Source organism: Marmota flaviventris, chromosome 8 (genome assembly GCF_047511675.1).
Source record: "Marmota flaviventris isolate mMarFla1 chromosome 8, mMarFla1.hap1, whole genome shotgun sequence".
Taxonomy (NCBI): domain Eukaryota; kingdom Metazoa; phylum Chordata; class Mammalia; order Rodentia; family Sciuridae; genus Marmota; species Marmota flaviventris.
The window spans coordinates 56,034,862-56,051,258 of record NC_092505.1 but is presented as its reverse complement, the minus strand read 5'-3'; the positions used below and the strand labels follow the sequence as shown (position 1 = coordinate 56,051,258).

At 53.1% G+C, this 16,397-nt stretch overlaps 1 protein-coding gene across 2 annotated transcripts in view; it reads right to left on the bottom strand.

Annotated features, from left to right (window-relative positions):
- The window catches only part of Adcy5 (adenylate cyclase 5), a 143,648-nt gene that overhangs the window by 36,190 nt on the left and 91,061 nt on the right, over window positions 1-16,397 (bottom strand). For both annotated transcript variants that reach the window (XM_027936175.2, XM_071615276.1), the window contains exons 4-8: window positions 8,507-8,618; window positions 6,928-7,055; window positions 4,797-4,955; window positions 4,143-4,284; window positions 1,927-2,067 (exon numbers count right to left, since the gene is read on the bottom strand). In XM_027936175.2, coding sequence (XP_027791976.1) covers window positions 1,927-2,067; window positions 4,143-4,284; window positions 4,797-4,955; window positions 6,928-7,055; window positions 8,507-8,618 — 682 coding nt within the window. The remainder of the gene's footprint in view (window positions 1-1,926; window positions 2,068-4,142; window positions 4,285-4,796; window positions 4,956-6,927; window positions 7,056-8,506; window positions 8,619-16,397) is intronic.

Here is a 16,397-nt window from a genome sequence, read left to right as displayed (position 1 = left end):
CACTGGGAGGAGCTTTCCCCTCTCCCCAGAATCCCTTCCCCAGTTACAGCCCTTCCTGCTAATCCTTCCAAGGCTCCTTATCCTAACAATGATGAATCTGTCTGCCAAACAGGTGCTGATAGTCCAAACAGCCTCTTTTAGGACTGAAATGACTAAAGATGCAGCTTATACCAAGTGTCACTAAAAAATAACTTCCCTAGGATTTTAAACAGAGAATGTGATTTACCACCAGGTCCCTTTCCTCCTCGCTGGCTGCTCCCTGCTTCCTCTCCACCTCTCTGCCTCCCTTTCCTTGCCCTCTCTCCTCCCCACTCTTCACCTCCAACGCCCCTTCCATCTCACCCCTCCCTCCCTTCCTGACCAGCCCAGTCATGTGGTGGCTACAATCTGCAAGACTCAGGTGACCACAGCTGCCACCTGCTCTTTGCTTTGTGGAGGGCTGCTGGGGCAAGGGAAAGTGGTGGCAAGAGCCTGTGGCATTCACCAGGTCTGCAGATGTCCAGGTTCAAAGCCCCTGGGGAAACCAAGCCTCTCCCATATGCTCCCTGGTCACACCAGTGTCCCTCAACCAGCTTATCTACCTATAGAATGTTAGGCAGAGGTCTGACCAATCATTTCCCTCCTGCACACTTCCTTGAAACCTGTGTCATCTGCTGCTGTTGGCTAGAAAGGAGTGGTGACTGGGCGCCCAGCCTGTCCCCTCCTACAGGCTGCTGGCTCCCCACGTTGTGTGTCTCTTGTTCCTTCAGCTCCATTTAAACCCCATCTGATCCACAGACCCCAACTGGAGGATTCCTGGGCTAGCAGCCCACTCCAGCTTATTCACACATTAAAACCACCCTCCCCCAGCCCTCCCCATCAGGGTGGCTTCCACCTGGCGAAGAGGTGCCCTTGTGCTGATCAGGGGCCTGAGAGGTGGTGGCCACACTCTCAGCACAAAGAAATGCTACTGCTCTAACCTGGCTTCCTGTCATTCTCCTTCCTCTCCTTCCGACTCCTAATTCTATCTTCCTGTCATTTCTGCAAGAGCCCAGCAGTGTCCTGAATTAGCCTGTCCCTGGTTTACGCAGTGATAGCTGGAGTGTCTGTGCCCTGAGGCAGACAGGGTGCCTTAGGTGGAGATGTCAGTCCTATGTACCCAGCTGGAAGGATGGAGTCAGTGGGAAAGGGGGTGTTTCTCAGCACAGAGGGCAAAGGGACCATCACCCAACCCTTGCCAGAAAGCCTTGGGATGGTTTCTGAACAACTGACTCAAAAGATGTGACTTGAAGCTGGGCGAGGTGGCGCACGCCTTAATCCCAGCGGCTTGAGAGGCTGAGAAAGGAGGATGGTGATTTAAAGCCATCCTCAGCAAAAAATGAGGTGCTAAGCAACTGAATGACACACTGTCTCTAAATTCAAAAATACCAAATAGAGCTAGGGATGTGGCTTAGTGGTCGAGTGGCCCTCAGTTCAATCCCTGGTAGAAAGAAAAAAAAAAAAGAAAAGATGTGACTTCAATTGCGTGGGAAATGCAGTAGGTGCTAGAAGGGGATCTGGAAGGCCAGTGTCCACCCAGCTCCCCAGGGCCTCACCAGACAGTGCCAAGACCCAGCCAGAGGCCCTGACAGGATCCTGAGTCTGGCTGGAAGGGCATACTCCCAGCCTACACCAGCAGTTTCTGCCAGGAGAGAGGAAGGGGCACTGAAGCTCTGTTCCCATGCCATATTCAGCATGCCACAAGATGTTAGGACTCGAGGGGAGTGCCCAGGCCAGAGTTAGGTGTGCCAGCTCCTTGTCCAAAGTTGGGGTGAGCCCACTTACGTTTCCTCCTATGGCTCCCCGGACTCCCCCAGGCAACCAGAGGGACTTGGGCCAGTTCTCACACTCCTAGATAACACTGGCCTTGGACCTTGTCACCTGCATACCCTTCTGCCAGCTACTCACCATCCGCTTCATCTCCTTGGACACCTGGTTGCCGCCCAGGTGGTTGTAGAACGGGCGTTCAGCCCCCCAGTGTGGTGGGTTGTGCCCGATGGAATTGGTTCTCTGGCGGTTCATCTTGGCGATCATGGCCTTCTCTTCTTTCTAGAGAGCAACACAGATACATCAGCCTGTGGGCAAGGCCACAGGAACGCAGTACCTGGCCAGGCAGGGGCTGAGGCAGCCGCACCTGCCTCTCTGAACAACCCCGGAGCCCAGAGGTCTGCCAAGATCCCAGAGCCTCCACACCCCCAACACCTGGCTGGCCCCGGGGGAGAGTGGCAGAAGGTGATGAGCCCTGGTCTTGTGAGAAAGCAAACAGCAAGGAGTTCTCCCTGCAGGTTTGGTCACAAGATTCTACCCTGGTGCCTCTCAAAATCAAATGCCATGTCCTTCCCATTGGGTTGTCTAAGCTCCCCAAGGCTTGAACTACTGCTGGCTGCCTGTGCTCCTCCCCACTGCTTCTGGGGCACTCAGAGGGTGGGTAAGGTGGGGAGGGGACTAAGCCTCACCTCTGGTCTCCCAGGCAGCCAGGCTGGCACAAGTCTGGGCCTCCCACCCTGCAAGCTACAGAATCATAGCAGACTCTGCTATTGGGATGCATGGGCCAGCGCAGGGCAGGGCTCTCAGCCTACCGCCTCAGGACTGGGCAGAGCTGGTGCTAAAGGTGCCCAGGGGCTGATGGAGGGAGAGGGGACCTGGGACTCCAGTCTCCACTCAGCTTCTCCCAAATAGGCACGTTCTAGCAGAGAGGGCAGTAAGTAGGACAGGCCACTGCTGCCCAGAAGGCTGCTTCCACAGAGGTCTGGGTCACTGAAATGAGGAGATTCAAGGGCTGACACAATTGTACAAAGACACAAAAGGAGACAGGGCAGGTACTTATGGGCCCACACTCTCCCAGCATCTGTCTGTTCACCCGTCTATCCTTCCAATTGGGTTCTAGGGGTGGAGGACTGGGGACGCCCGAGGCACCCCCCCTCAACTCCCTCCTTCCTTAGAGGTGGTGCTGGGGAGCATTCAGCGTGCCTCAGCTGACACTGCTGGGATGGGGGCTGTCCCTCTCTCTCTGTTACTCTGTCCCATTTCCTCTCTTCTGGACCACTTGTCAACTGGAGGAAACAGGGCCCAGGGAACTCAGGGTGGGAAGGTGGCTGTGAACCAGGGACCCCGAGGAAGGATGTGGGAAGAGGGCCCACAAGGATTTCAGTTCATTTATACTCTGGCCAAAGAGCAAGCAAATGTTTACAACTGTGCAGGTTAAGCCACGAGGAGCTCTCTCCAAAGTGCCCTGAGTCCTCCCATCCCTCTTCTGGCTGTCTGCAGAGGGGAATCAATATGACTCACTGCAAGGACCCTGCAACAGGATCTTGCCCTGGGGGTTCATGCCCCTCTGATGTCCCCCTGAGGGTAGACACCTGCCCTAACTTCCACACCTCCTCTTAAAAACCTAATACTTCGGTCACCCAAGACTTTCTTCTCTGAACTGTCCTCACAGTGACTTTGTGTTTGGTCTAATTTCTCAGGAAAAGAAACAGGGAAGCTTTTCTCTACCAAAGGGCACTGACCAACAGATCAACTCAACGGAAAGACTGAGAAGTCAAAGACATTTTAATTTAGGGAGAAATATAAAATGTTCTCTTCATTCGCTTTAAAAATTAAGAACATGGAACATGTCACTATTAAAAATAGAACACCAAAGTCAGCTAATAATTCAGTTTTAGACTCTGGCAAGTTTGAGCTCAGACAAAGGGGAAGAAGAAAGAGGCTAGAAAGTGAAAAGGGAAAAGAGAGATTCCAGAAACACATATATAGATATAGGTGGAGCTGGCTGCCCATATTCATGAGGAGGGCCGAACAAGAGGCGGGGTGGAGAGCAGATATAGGGTAAGTGCGCATATCCTTGCTGCTTGGGCTCCATCCAGCGGCCTTCTGAGGCTCTGTTGCTGGCTGATTTGAAGCCCGTTGAATTTTTGCAACAGAAGCAGAAACCAAACCAAATCTTTGCCATCATCTTTGGCAAGGCCTTCCTCACTCTCCCGTCTTTTCTAAGATGCAGAAGCCACAACTACATAAGGAATTCATGACTTTGCTCAAGAGATGAAGGAGGAGAGACCATGAAAATGCTCCTCTCCAAAAGGAACAGAGCCCTCAGCCCACGCCTCCAGCCCTGGCCCACAGACCCGCTTCTGGGTGCAGCGCAGGATGAGGAAAGTCTCTATGCTGTGCTCCTTGAGGTAGGCGTTGCGCTCGCCCCCACAGCCGGGCTCCACTTCGTAGTCCCCGTTCAGGTAGTTGAGTGTGGCCTTGGTGATGTGGATTCGTCTATGGGCGGAGAGGGGATCAGGATGGGGAAGGCAGAAAATGCAAGCTCAGAAACTAACCCTCCCATGCAAAACCAAACTGCAGTTCTGAGTCAACCATGATTCAAGGCCCAGGACCCCAGACTCTGGCTCAGATGTACATCCTTCCCATATTATCAAGATGGCCCTTGGAGGCCAGATTTCAGAAAGCTCACACCTACTACACCCACACCATCTCACACCTCACCTCCTAGTACTGGCCTCTATGTCAGCTTCAGTCTTGAAAACCTTTCCCTTCTGCTCAGAATTCTACCCCATCACCACATTTTTTTGTAAGCCCCCTCGCCCCTGGCAAAGGGAGATCATGATGATGTTCTCTACAACTTGACCACACTGTGATTTAAATAAGTCAAGGAATCTCTACTTCAGTTCTGCCAGCCAGATGGATCTCCCCTCCCTTCCACCCAGCCCTGACTGTTCGGGATAGTTCCCAAATGGTATTGAGCAGGAAGCAAAGTCTGGGCCCTCACTCACCCTGCCTTGCCCCCAGCCTCCATGTGGTTGGCCAGCGTGACGTCGTTAGACCAGACGTCGAACTGCCACTTCCTGAGACCAAGGACACCGCAGTGTACTCGCCCGCTGTGAATTCCCACGCGCATGTTCACGTTCACCCCAGTCACCTCCCGGACCAACCTGGGGATGGAGTAGGGGTAAGGCTGGGGGAGGGTCAAGGGTCAAACACACAGGTGGGGGTGAGGCTGGAAGGCAGGGCTCGGGGAGAGCATTGGAAGACATAGGAGTTAAAAGGCATTTCTCTGGTCCAAACTAAATAGAATCTAGAACGTTCAACCTGAAAGGGACTGGGAGTAGGTGCTGCAGGTGCTTGGTCCTGGTGCTCAGGGGCACTAACTTGAGGCACTATTCCTGCCTTGTCCACAAGGTGGCGTAGTGCCTCGCACTGTAACCCAGGGTCCCACTGCCTCCCCTCCAGAGGGCATGGAGGGCCATTGCTACCTTCAGTCAATTAGATTGTATTCAGAGAAATGCAAATGTAGCTTAGTGTCAACTAGAACCCAATAGGGAAGTTACAGCCACCCTAAACCCCAATCATAATGCTCTATGGATAAGACAGAGATGGCTTTTGGATTATCTGTTTATTGGATTTATCCACATTGCTGCTTCTCTGACATTAGCAGGATGATGGAGAAAAGCGATTAACTGGGTTTCAAGGGAGCACATATTCCCTACTCAGGAGATAAAAGGAATCTGGGAAGATGCAGGGGTCTAGGAGGGTTTCATGTCCTATGGGACGTCCCCAGGCCCCAACTGTTTATCCAGGGGTCCCCAGAAAAGCAGATGGGCCCTTCACTTATAACCTCTTATGCTAGGGGAGAGGGGGAGGCAGACTGGGAAGGAGGCTACATGTCAGTGGCTGGTGCTCCCAGGCCTGCCCACAGTCTGCAGAAGAGGGCACAGGTGCCAGGGTGTACACATTTTGTACTTTTGAGGTACTGGGAGCCTCTGATACCCCAGGGATGACCACTTGGCTAGTCATGGGACCAGTAGTCTGATGTGGCCTAGTGGGTAGGACCACCCCTTGAACTCTGGGCTTATCACCCCACTTGACCCCCATCAGGGAGAGGGAAGATCGCAGGGGAGATCTGTCATCCATCATTTCTCTTGTTCTGGGATCAATTTGGTCAGCCCATGTATGACCAAATGTATGCAGAAGGACACTTGCTTAGGAGTTTTATGCCTTGGTGTTTTTTCCAGGGCTGCCTCCTTGGTGAAGCCTCTTTAAACCCCCTGAGTGGAACCAACTGCCCCCTCCTCATTTAGTTTGCCTCTCTTACCTTGTAGTGTCCACGTGAAACATCTGATCAATGTTAATCAATGGGAGTCCTGGCCTGTCCCCCTTACTATACTCTGCACTGCTGGATGAGGGACTATCTAGCCCAGACATGCAGGGGACACCTGGTGAATATCAACAGACTTGGCCACCTTCCTAGCCATCCACTCTGACCTCTGATTTGGCCATCTGTCTTTTCCTTTGCCCCTGTCCAGGCTATTCCTAAAGTCCAGAGTTACTGAACCTGGACACAATCTCTGACCTGCTCCCCTGGCTGACATGCAGGCTTGGACTGACCTCATTTTACAAAATCCAGGGTTCCTTCAATGGCTAGTGATGGCCAAGACCTGGCCCAAGAGCCTTTTTGCTATCGCCCCCAAGAAGGGTGGAGTCTCTGAAATGGGAACTCCTGTTATGAATCTACCCACTAGGATTAGGCCCTGTTGAGCTGTTTAACCCTTGTGAGCCCAGCTCTCCCATCCGGGAGGAAGTGAGGCCAGTGGGTTCTACCCCGGCTGGGAGTTTATGAGAAGACACAGGAGTGTGAGGCCCACCCGGGGCACTGCCATGACTACTAGCTTCTCCCCCTGCCTGGAGCCTGCAGAGTCCTCCCCCTGGTGCCTCTGCTGGGTGAAGCACCCCCATTGTGGGTGGTAAGGAGCCCTGGAGAAGCCACCAAGTCTGGAGGTACAGATCTGCCTCCAGGTTGGCGTGGGGAGATGGCTCTGCCCCATGGTTGTCCTGCTTCCACCTGTCCAGTAGGCCAGGCAGGCATTGCTTAGGTTGTGGACGGTCTCCCTTGAGTGGGGAACTTACGAAATGGCCTCGATCATGTCCATGCCCATCTCCACGCAGCAGTGGGCATGGTCAGCCCTGGCTTCAGGCAGCCCCGAGACACAGTAGTAACAATCCCCCAGGATCTTAATACGTAAACAGTGATTCTCCTGGAAAGCAAATTGATTTTTTAAAAAATTAAAAAGAAATGGGAAGCAAACAGATTCCCCACAGACCCTATGCCAGAACTCTGCCTAGTTCCAGGCCAGGCTTATCAGGAGGCGTGGGAGAAGGAGGTGGGGGGTCAGCCAATGGGCTGAACTGCTCAGAAAGGCATTCCAGTTCCCCAGGCCTGGAGCGGCAGTCCACCATGGCTCAGTAACAAGGGCAGCCTTGTCAGTTCAGGGAAGGTCCCATGCCTGGGGTGAGAATCTCTGGTTCCACTCCATGTCCCAGGAGCACACTCAGACTCCTGACCCAAGATTCTAGAAACAGTTTTGATTCTTCTTCTTATATATATAAAAAAGACTTTAGCAGCAGAAATGAGCTTGAACCAAACCCTTTCCTGACCCTCAGCCCGTCCGAGAGGTCTGTCAAAAAGAGTTCTGCTAAATCAGCAAGCACGGGAGTGCCACAGAGCCAAGGCAATTGCCACTGCTGCTGCTGAGTGACAGGTGCCACAGGCCACCACTGATCTATAATTAGGAGTGAGATGAATTGTCATTAATCATCAATTACAGGCTGTCCAAACCTGGCTCCCAAAGGTTACTCCACAAAGCTGGGACCCTGGGACTCAAGTGGCCAGGTGGCCTGGAGTCCTGAGGTCTATCCAACACCCAGGCACGTAGCATGCTCATTCACTTTGTCCAAGATCAGTGACGCGGCCACCATCTAGCAACCTCAGAGGCCCTGGACAGGCCCTGACCAGCATCACCCTTTTATCCACAAACAGGCGTGGCATCCATGTGGAACAGGGGCCATTTCCACATGTCAGTGGACATTGTTTTTAGTGGCCACTTAGATGCAATGACTCTACAAAGGCCTCAAGTACCACCTAAATCCACGGACTGGGAAAGGATGACCGTCTGTAAATTGGGACCCAATGGAGGAGCATGTTCTCCACCCGCTGCTGTGGGGCGTTGCTTCCAATTAGTCCAAATGTTGGGGAATCTTCTTTTTGAAAGCCTCTAGGGGTAGCATGTGGCTGCTTACAGGCCAGGTGGGGATTCAGACTCGTTCTCTTACTACCCTGGCCAACTTCATCAGGAATGTGATCACACACCATCTAATTTGCCTCAAACAGAAATTCTGCTGGGGTTTGGGCAGAATGCCTCCCAGGGCTTGCCACCCCTTCCACAGACAGGGCATGGAGAATGCCCGGCTCACTCCCTCAAGGCCAGTAAAGCACCTCCAGCTGTGTGATGTCTGGGGCGACCTGGAGTGTGAGGACACAGCCACTGCCTGAGCAGTCCCTCTGCCCATCGCTGGTTCCTGGCAACAGGTTCTCCCAGCAGAGCACAGCCTGGCATGTGCCCACCCTGGGGGTCAGCAGGGGCTTGACCACAGGGCCCTCGACTGCCCAGACCAGGCCACCCTCTGGCCCAGGCCCAGAGTGACTCACCGCAGCCAGCTTGTCAAAGCGGGCGAAGAGCTCGTTGAGGGTCATGACCAGTTCCTGGGCAGTGCACTGGGAGGCCAGGCTGGTGAAGCCCTCGATGTCAGCAAACAGGATGCTGGGGAGACAGTGGAGGAGGAGACCCTGCTGTGGTCCGAATGTTCGTGTCCCCTGACATTCCTATGTCATCTTGTGCCCAATGTGAAGGTGCTGGAGGTGGGAGGTGATCGGGGCATGATGGTGGGGCCCTTGTGAATGGGATTAGGGCCCTCATGAGAGAGAAGAGAGCTTGCTTCCTTACTCTGCTCTCTCCACGTGTGCATAGGCTGGAATGGCCATCTGAAATCCAGAAGAAGGCCCTCACCAGAACTCCCTCATGCTGGCCCCCTGACCTTGGACTTCCAACCTCCAGAACGGTGAGAACTAAATTTCTGTTGTTTACAAGCTACTTGGTCTGGTATTCTGTTCCAGCAGCCTGAACAGGACTAAGGCAGACCTCTGTGAGGAAGGAGAGGCTGGGGCTGCAGCCAGAACCCAGCTGGGGCCCCTCAGGGCTTAAGAAGACTGGCCATCAAGAGTCCTGGGGGCTCCAGATGGCTGGTAGGTAGGGCACAGAGCCCTTTACCTGGAGACCTGAGGATGCTGGTCTCTCCCACTGACTGGGAGCTCCTTTTCTGTTCTCCTTTGTGAACTCTCACCATACCCTCAGTCCCAAGCAAAAGGACAGGAGGGCTGAGTGGCATGAGGCCTGGGGTATGTGCCTTATGAAGGCATGAGAAAGAGGGGTTACCTCTCAGGCCTGCCCATTTGGACTTGGAGCAGCTTCCTTGAGGTGGTTGGGCCTGGGAATAAGGGCTCTTCTATACACCTGCTCTGGAAAGTGTTTCAGGCCAGAATGGTGCACTACTAAGATCTCATTTCCCTGTCTCCTACAGAAGGGGACACAACTCTAAGCAAACCCAAATCCCTCCATCCCAAGGGAATCCTCTGGAAGGGAGAGATTAACAGAGACCCAGGGAGGAAAGGGGAAGACACGACCAGTGAGTCTCTGGAAGCCGGCTCCTTCTAGGCACGCTGTCAAATGCACCACCTGGCTCTGGATCTTACATTCACTTCTGGGGCTGATGTCCCTTAGGTTGAAAATGTTTTCCTTTAAAACAGATTACCAGAGGGAAGACCCCAGGACAAGAATGTGTAAGGGCCCCTAGTGGGTTTTTCCCTTATAAGGGACACAAAAATGTAATAACTCTCATGCATTGAGCTGCTCCTGGTGGCCAAGCACCAAGCTGTGAGCTTTCAATGGGTCCTCTCACTAAGACCTCCAAACAGCCCTGCAAGTAAGGGGTGTCCTCCTGTCCCCCCTGACCCAGAGCAGAGGCAAAATATAGGGGAAGCAGGAGATAGCAGCATGGGCCTCTTCCTCTAGGGCCTGGGCTCTTCCCACTGCACCTTCCTGAGGCTCCACCACCCACATCATGAATGTAGAACTAAATACCTTTTGTCATTTTAACCAAAAATGTGTTTTGGTATCTTAAGCATGTCTTTTTATTTTTATTGAATACGGACAAATTAGGATTGTATATATTTAAGGGATACAAAGCGATATTAGTCACACACAGCATAGAGGAATGGAATCAAGCTAATTAACATACCTATCATTGTATTATAAATACTTCCCATTTAGTCCTCTTGTCGGAATTAAACTGTACCCTTAATGAAGCATGTCTTTTTACTCTGATGAGATGACACCTGAGGTCTCCCAGACCCCTCAGGCCTAGACAACTCCCTGAGACAGCAAATGACCTGCCTTGGTGTAGGCCTTTCATATGCAAACCAACCAATGGCCACTGGGCCACTGGGTCATTGTCCAGCTGTCCTAATCATCCCAGGGGCAGGCACCCGGCAACCTGTGAGGAAGGAGAGGCTGGGGCTGCAGCTCCCTCACCCCAGAGTCCCATGAAATCATTCAAAGTGGCTGTTCATAAACCTCCTTACCCTGCCTAGCCAGGTCCTTCCCAAGGAAAGCCCAGTGGAGTCCAGCCTGTGCCTTTTTCCCTGGTCTGCCGATGTGGCTCCATGTGGCATGTCCCTTCCTCTTGGTGACTATAACAGTCTTTTCAAGAGCAATCGTCTCCTGGTCTGTTGGCCTCACCATACCTGAATCACAATAAAATCCCCTGCATTCTGGATACACTGTTTAAACCTGCTTACGGGCACACACTCATTTAAGCCTGACCACCCCATGAGGTTAGTATGCCCCTTTTACTGGCAAGAAAACTGAGGCTCAGAACTGTGGAGTCACCAGCCCAAGGCCACACGGGCAACTTGGCTCCACACTCAGGAGCAGAACAAACAGACAGCATGCTGACTGTCAGCCCCACAGTCATTTATGTGAACAAAAGCATAATTCAATGCCCTGGCACTGAATCAGGGGAGGCAGAGAGCAGGTATGAGCGGTCATAGGTGGGCTTGTGCTTGGCCCCTGGGGCAGAAACAGGACTCTACCAAAAGGGGCCATTCTAAGCAGCTGCTTGACAGACACAAGGCAAACCACCAGGGAATGTGGATAGGCTGGGCCACCAGGGAATGCATCCCAGGCTTCCACCAGGCTGGCCTCCCAGAAAAAGCACAGGAGGACAGCTCCCAGGCCCGCGCCCAGAGCCATCCCCAGCATCCACCCCTCCCCCAGCCCTCCAGCCCCAGCCTAGATCAGCAGAGGGAACTGCAGGAGGGTCGGAAAGAGTGTGATAAGTAGGACAGGCTGCAAATGAGAGGATGATAAGGACAGGAGAGGCGACATTGCCCCCCTAGGCCACAGGACTCAGGACACCAGAAGGCTGCTCCAGAGCGGGGGTGAGGCGGGGTGCAAATCCTCCTGCTTTGATGAGGGGCAGCTGCCTGGCAGATGACTTCACCACGTCACTCAGAGGGTGTCTGGGTGACAGCACACAGATCCCCATCCTGGCCCACCTTGTCCCTTTCTCTCAGGAGGCCATCCCACTCTACCCACTGGGACAAGTTCTCTCCCAGTCTCCATAAAACCACTTGTCACATAGTAGTCCTGGAAATTCTTCTTTATCTCTCGAGACTTCAAACCAAGGGAAGCTGGGATCGAGATCTGCATGGGAGATAAGGAATGCGTTCAGCCAGTGTCCCCTTGACCAACTCCATGGTTTCCAATCAAGGCCACAGACCATGTGCACTGGCTGCTCCTCCCTGGGTCTGAAGCTACACAGCAAAAGCCTGGCTTTGGCGGCTGTGAAACCTCTCAGGTAGGAAGAGGAGAGTGCTCCAACCTAGCAGAGACAGGAGGCATGTTACCTGAGAGGCAAGCCTGGGAATCCCAATGGCTCCAGCAATACTCGCAGAACCCATGGTTACACAGTTACCGAGGACACGTTCCGGGAGACAAGGGAACAACATGGGTGTGTGAAGGGCCACAGATGGCTTTGAAACGTGACCTCCTTCCAGGCTCTTGGGCATCTACCCCTCTGGCCCTTCCGGAGGCTTCCACCAGCTGCTGAGGGATTAGCGAGGGCAGGTCGGCCACCACCAGCCAGGAATGAGGGTGCTGGGAGCACAACTCGGCTTCTAGCCTGGGAACGCACATGGGGTCCCTGAGGTCCCGACTCTGAACTCGCCACAGCCTCTCCTACACATTTATGGAAACTGCCACCTCACATTCCTCACCCCTCCCGTCAGAGGCAGAGCCCCATCTCTCTGTGGCTTCCAGGAGTATTCTGTTTGGCAACTGTCACCTCTGGAGGCTCCTCTGTTTTTGAGGCTATCTGTTCTGCTGACCTTCCTGGTGATTCTGCAGCCCATTTCACAAGCCAGTGCTGGGCCCAGGCGAGCGAGTAGGCACTACTTCATTGATGAGCTCCCACTTGAGAGCTCATCTTGGACACAGGACTAGGCACTTGTGGCAGGTGCCCAGAAGCAGGGGGAGGGCCTATGCAGCAGTGGGCCTCCTTAATTGCCTGACACCGTCACTCATGCTCTCCTGCCTCCCACTCCAGAGGGGGAGCACGAGGTTCTTCATCCCAATCACTCACAGGCCCCTCGGCCTTCCCTGCAGCCTCAGCTCACCTGTCCACAGGCATTTTGCGAGATGCGCCTTTCCTCTTGGCCATTCCCTCTTGCTGCCAAGAGGCCCTGGGGCTTTAGGGAGTTGTCGGCCTCTGGCTCTGCTCCTGCACACAGGCACATCCTGCAGCACCGCTGGATACCCCGGAGCTGATGCTCCTCGCTACCTGGGCAAGTCGGCACTGCTGACAAACAGCCCCTCTGCTCCCCTGCAGTCCTGAGCATTGCTGGGCACTCACCCCACATCCCACATGGAGCCAGAGAGCAGGGTTGAGAAGGGAGTGTGGCGAGGTCTCAGCTCACCTCCTAGGATGTTAGGCCCTGTGGGGAAAGCGGGGAAGGGGCCTCACAGGCCCTAGGTATATGGGGTGAGAGGCTGGAGTGGCTGGGCCTCTTCATCAGCCATCCATCTCTTTGTGACCAATAGGGCTGTTCCCTGCAGCATGCCCCCTCCCTGCTCCAAATCATCCAGCCTGGAGAGTCACTTGAGTTCAAGCTTCCGGGAAGGTAAGGAAGATCAGTGAGTCACTCACATCTATTAGGTGAGTTGGCACCACCAGGTGTGAACAGACACAGCGGGCTGTTTTCCAAGGGGTGGTAGAAAAAAGATTAGAGAGGAATGGGAGCTGGGTGGCAGCTGCCGAGCCATCTCAGGGCACAGGCTGGAAAAAGGAAAGGGGGAATGGCCAATGAGGGGGTACCAAACATACCAGAATCTGCACAAAGCCCACCAAAGGGAGACTCTGCCCTAGGACAGACAGCTGCACCCTCTCACTTTCCCAGAGAAGGGAAAACTTCCTCCAGCAAGCAGAGTCCCACAAAAGAAGCCCCAGGGGCCAGGGTCAGGGCAAGTCCTGCAATCTACATTGCTAGCCTCAGGGCCTCCTTCAGACCCTACCTGTCCCTCCTGTCCCCCGCAATCCTACCCTGACCCATCTAGGCAATAGAACATGCTGGAACACCGGTACACACACACTTCAGTTACACAGTCCTGCAAGACCTGGGGAAATGCTTCCTAAAGGGGACACACAAAAGAAGGAAGGAACTGTACCAAGACCCATGCAATCGTTAGCAGACTTTAGATGCTTCAATTTTCCTCTCTATACTGCCTTTATTTTCCACTTTTTCTATGAAGAATACACATCTTTTGTATAATAAAAATACTTACTTTCTGAAGATTTTAAAGAAATCACTACACTACAAAAATATAAGTGTTTGCCAGGCTTGGTGGCACATACCTGTAATCCCAGCTACCTGGGAGGTTGATGTAGGACGATATCAAGTTTAAGCCCAGCCTGGGCAACAGAACAAGACCACCATCCCAAAAGGACAAAAATAATAATTAAAAAAGGGGCAAAAGCCCATTTGTATCTACGATTAGCATGGGAGTGGAGGTCATCATGCTTTCCTGAGCGCCAGGCCTGAGACAGGAATGCTGTGTTCATGGCTGGCTCTTCCTGGGGTTGGCTGGAGGGGAGTATTTTCCACCCTCTGCCCACAGGGGGCACAATCTGCCCATGGGTATCTGAGCATCTCAGACATTGTGGTGTGGTTATTATAATTCAGAACCACACCATGACTGAGCCAGACGCCAGAGTAACCTGGGGAATGCAGCCAAGTCCTTGAAGGAGAGAGAGGAGATAATAACCTTTAAAGGGGGAAATGTTAGGGGGAAGTTGGGGAGAGAAGGGACCAAAAGGGGAAGAAAGCAAAGCAGGACATCCCTCCCCAGACCCTAGGCATCCCCCTATGTGGGGAGGGGTCTGGTTATTTCATTCCCAGACCAGGCACAGCAGCTTCTCTGCCAGGACCCTGGCTGCAGCCCCCAGTGCTTCCGGTACCTTCAAACTCAGCTTTGATTCAAGCCAATGAAGGAAGACCACTGCCCCCAGCAGCCCTCCCCCCATCCTGAAAGAAGTGGGGGGACAGATGGAGCCCTGGGAGAACTATTTCTTTGGTAGGGGACCAGTGCCCCCTAGAAGAGACAGGCTTCTCTCCCTTCCCATAAAGAATCTGGAATGTTCCATTGCCCACCCCACTAGATCTGCTACCTTATAAACTAAAGGGCTCCAGTGTGGGACATGCTGGTCAGGTGCAGAGTGATCCTCATTCAGAAGGACCTGTGGCAGGAAGGGAGAATCCTGGTGATCCCTGTCCTTCAGCAGGGTTACTATTGTAACCATGAGTGAGACCTAAGTTGTTTAACATCTAAATGCTGTGAATTCCACATCTCCTGGGTAGCTACCCACTCTTTGCAGGATGCTTTCACCTGAGATAAGCACATGGTGGCAACTTACCAATTACTTGTTTAGTATGTGTCTTCTCTAACAGAGGGGAGCTTCGCCATGTCAATGATAGCGTGCACCTTAAATTCAAGTCGTGTCATGGAGCACATACCTCCAGTGTGTCCTAGAGCATGGTTGTCCCCACTGACTGGGGCAGAGGTAAAAAATGAGTTGAATGGATGAGTGAATGGACAGGTCTATTCCAGGTTACAGATAAGAAAGTGAGGCTCAGACCAGGTGACATGCCCAAGTTCTCACAAGTCCCCAGCAGCAGAGCAGGGTTGTGCACCAGTCTGCTCAAGACGGACACTTGTCTTGCTCTACTCTACAATGTGGCCACTTGGTGAGGGTGACCAGGCAGCACCTGCGTCTGGTCTATGTCTACCTTTTACTGTGACCATGTGGTGTGGCTGATCTGCTTGTAGCCCCTTTGATCTCCTTCCTCTCAGGCAGAGCTCCTGAAGCCCCCCCTGACCCCAGAGCAGGCTCTGCCAGCATAGCCCAGCAGCCCTCACCCCTCTCAGAAGTGGAGATGACATAGCCCCTGCCCTAACTGGGCACTGCCATCTGCATGGGGCACAGGTGGATGGGGCAGGGAAGGAAAAGCTGGTAAACCACAGGCCCAGGGAACCCAGCCCAAGTGGGCTGCTCAGCTAGAGTGGTGACACAGTCCATCTGTCACTACAGCCAGGAAAGGCATCCAGGCCTTAAGAGTGGGGTCTCCAGGGGTTTCTTGGCCTCTGGCCTGCTTCAACCCATAGCCAGTGCTGGCCCAGCACCAGAATGCTCTACAGGCTCCTTAGCCAGCCCCTGCTGGTACCCCAGGAACTGCATCGTGGTGAACTCTTCTCCTCTGGGTCAGAGGACATTGAGGGGTGCCATCCTCTCTCTATCTCCCTTCCCTACCAGGACAAATCCTTCTCCCCAAGACCCCATCAGTCCTTATCCAGGCCCCTCTGTCACACTGTGAAGTTGGTTTACTCTGGTGGCCTTACTCTTGGTGGGGCTGGAGAACAGCATGTCGTCACCTTCTCTAAATACCACAACTCCATGGAGAATGGATGAATGTGACTTGTCACCCTCCATTCTCAGCTAGAGGATCCCAGGCCTTGCCTTTCTTTGCTGATAGAAGTGCGATAGTAATCATAGAGATGCCAGTAACAATAATCAATTATTGAACACTATTTACCAGAAACTGTGCTCAGCACTTCCTGTGTTCTTTCATGCACTCTTTGCAGCCCTATTAAATAGGCACTCTTGGTGCCCTATATTACAGATGAGGAAACTGAGGTTTGGAGCCACTCAATGACAGTAACTTTCCCTGGTCACAAAGCCAGGACAGGGCAGAGCTGGGATAACATGCAGAGCTGCTTAACACCAGAGCCAAGGCCTAACAACCTTGGTTCTCTACTGACCCCAAAGTGTGTGTGTGTGTGTGTGTGTGTGTGTGTGTGTGTGTGTGTGTTGTTAGTTTGTTTAGTTTTAGTTTTGCTTTTCGCAGGGCTGGGGCTGGAACTCAGATCCAT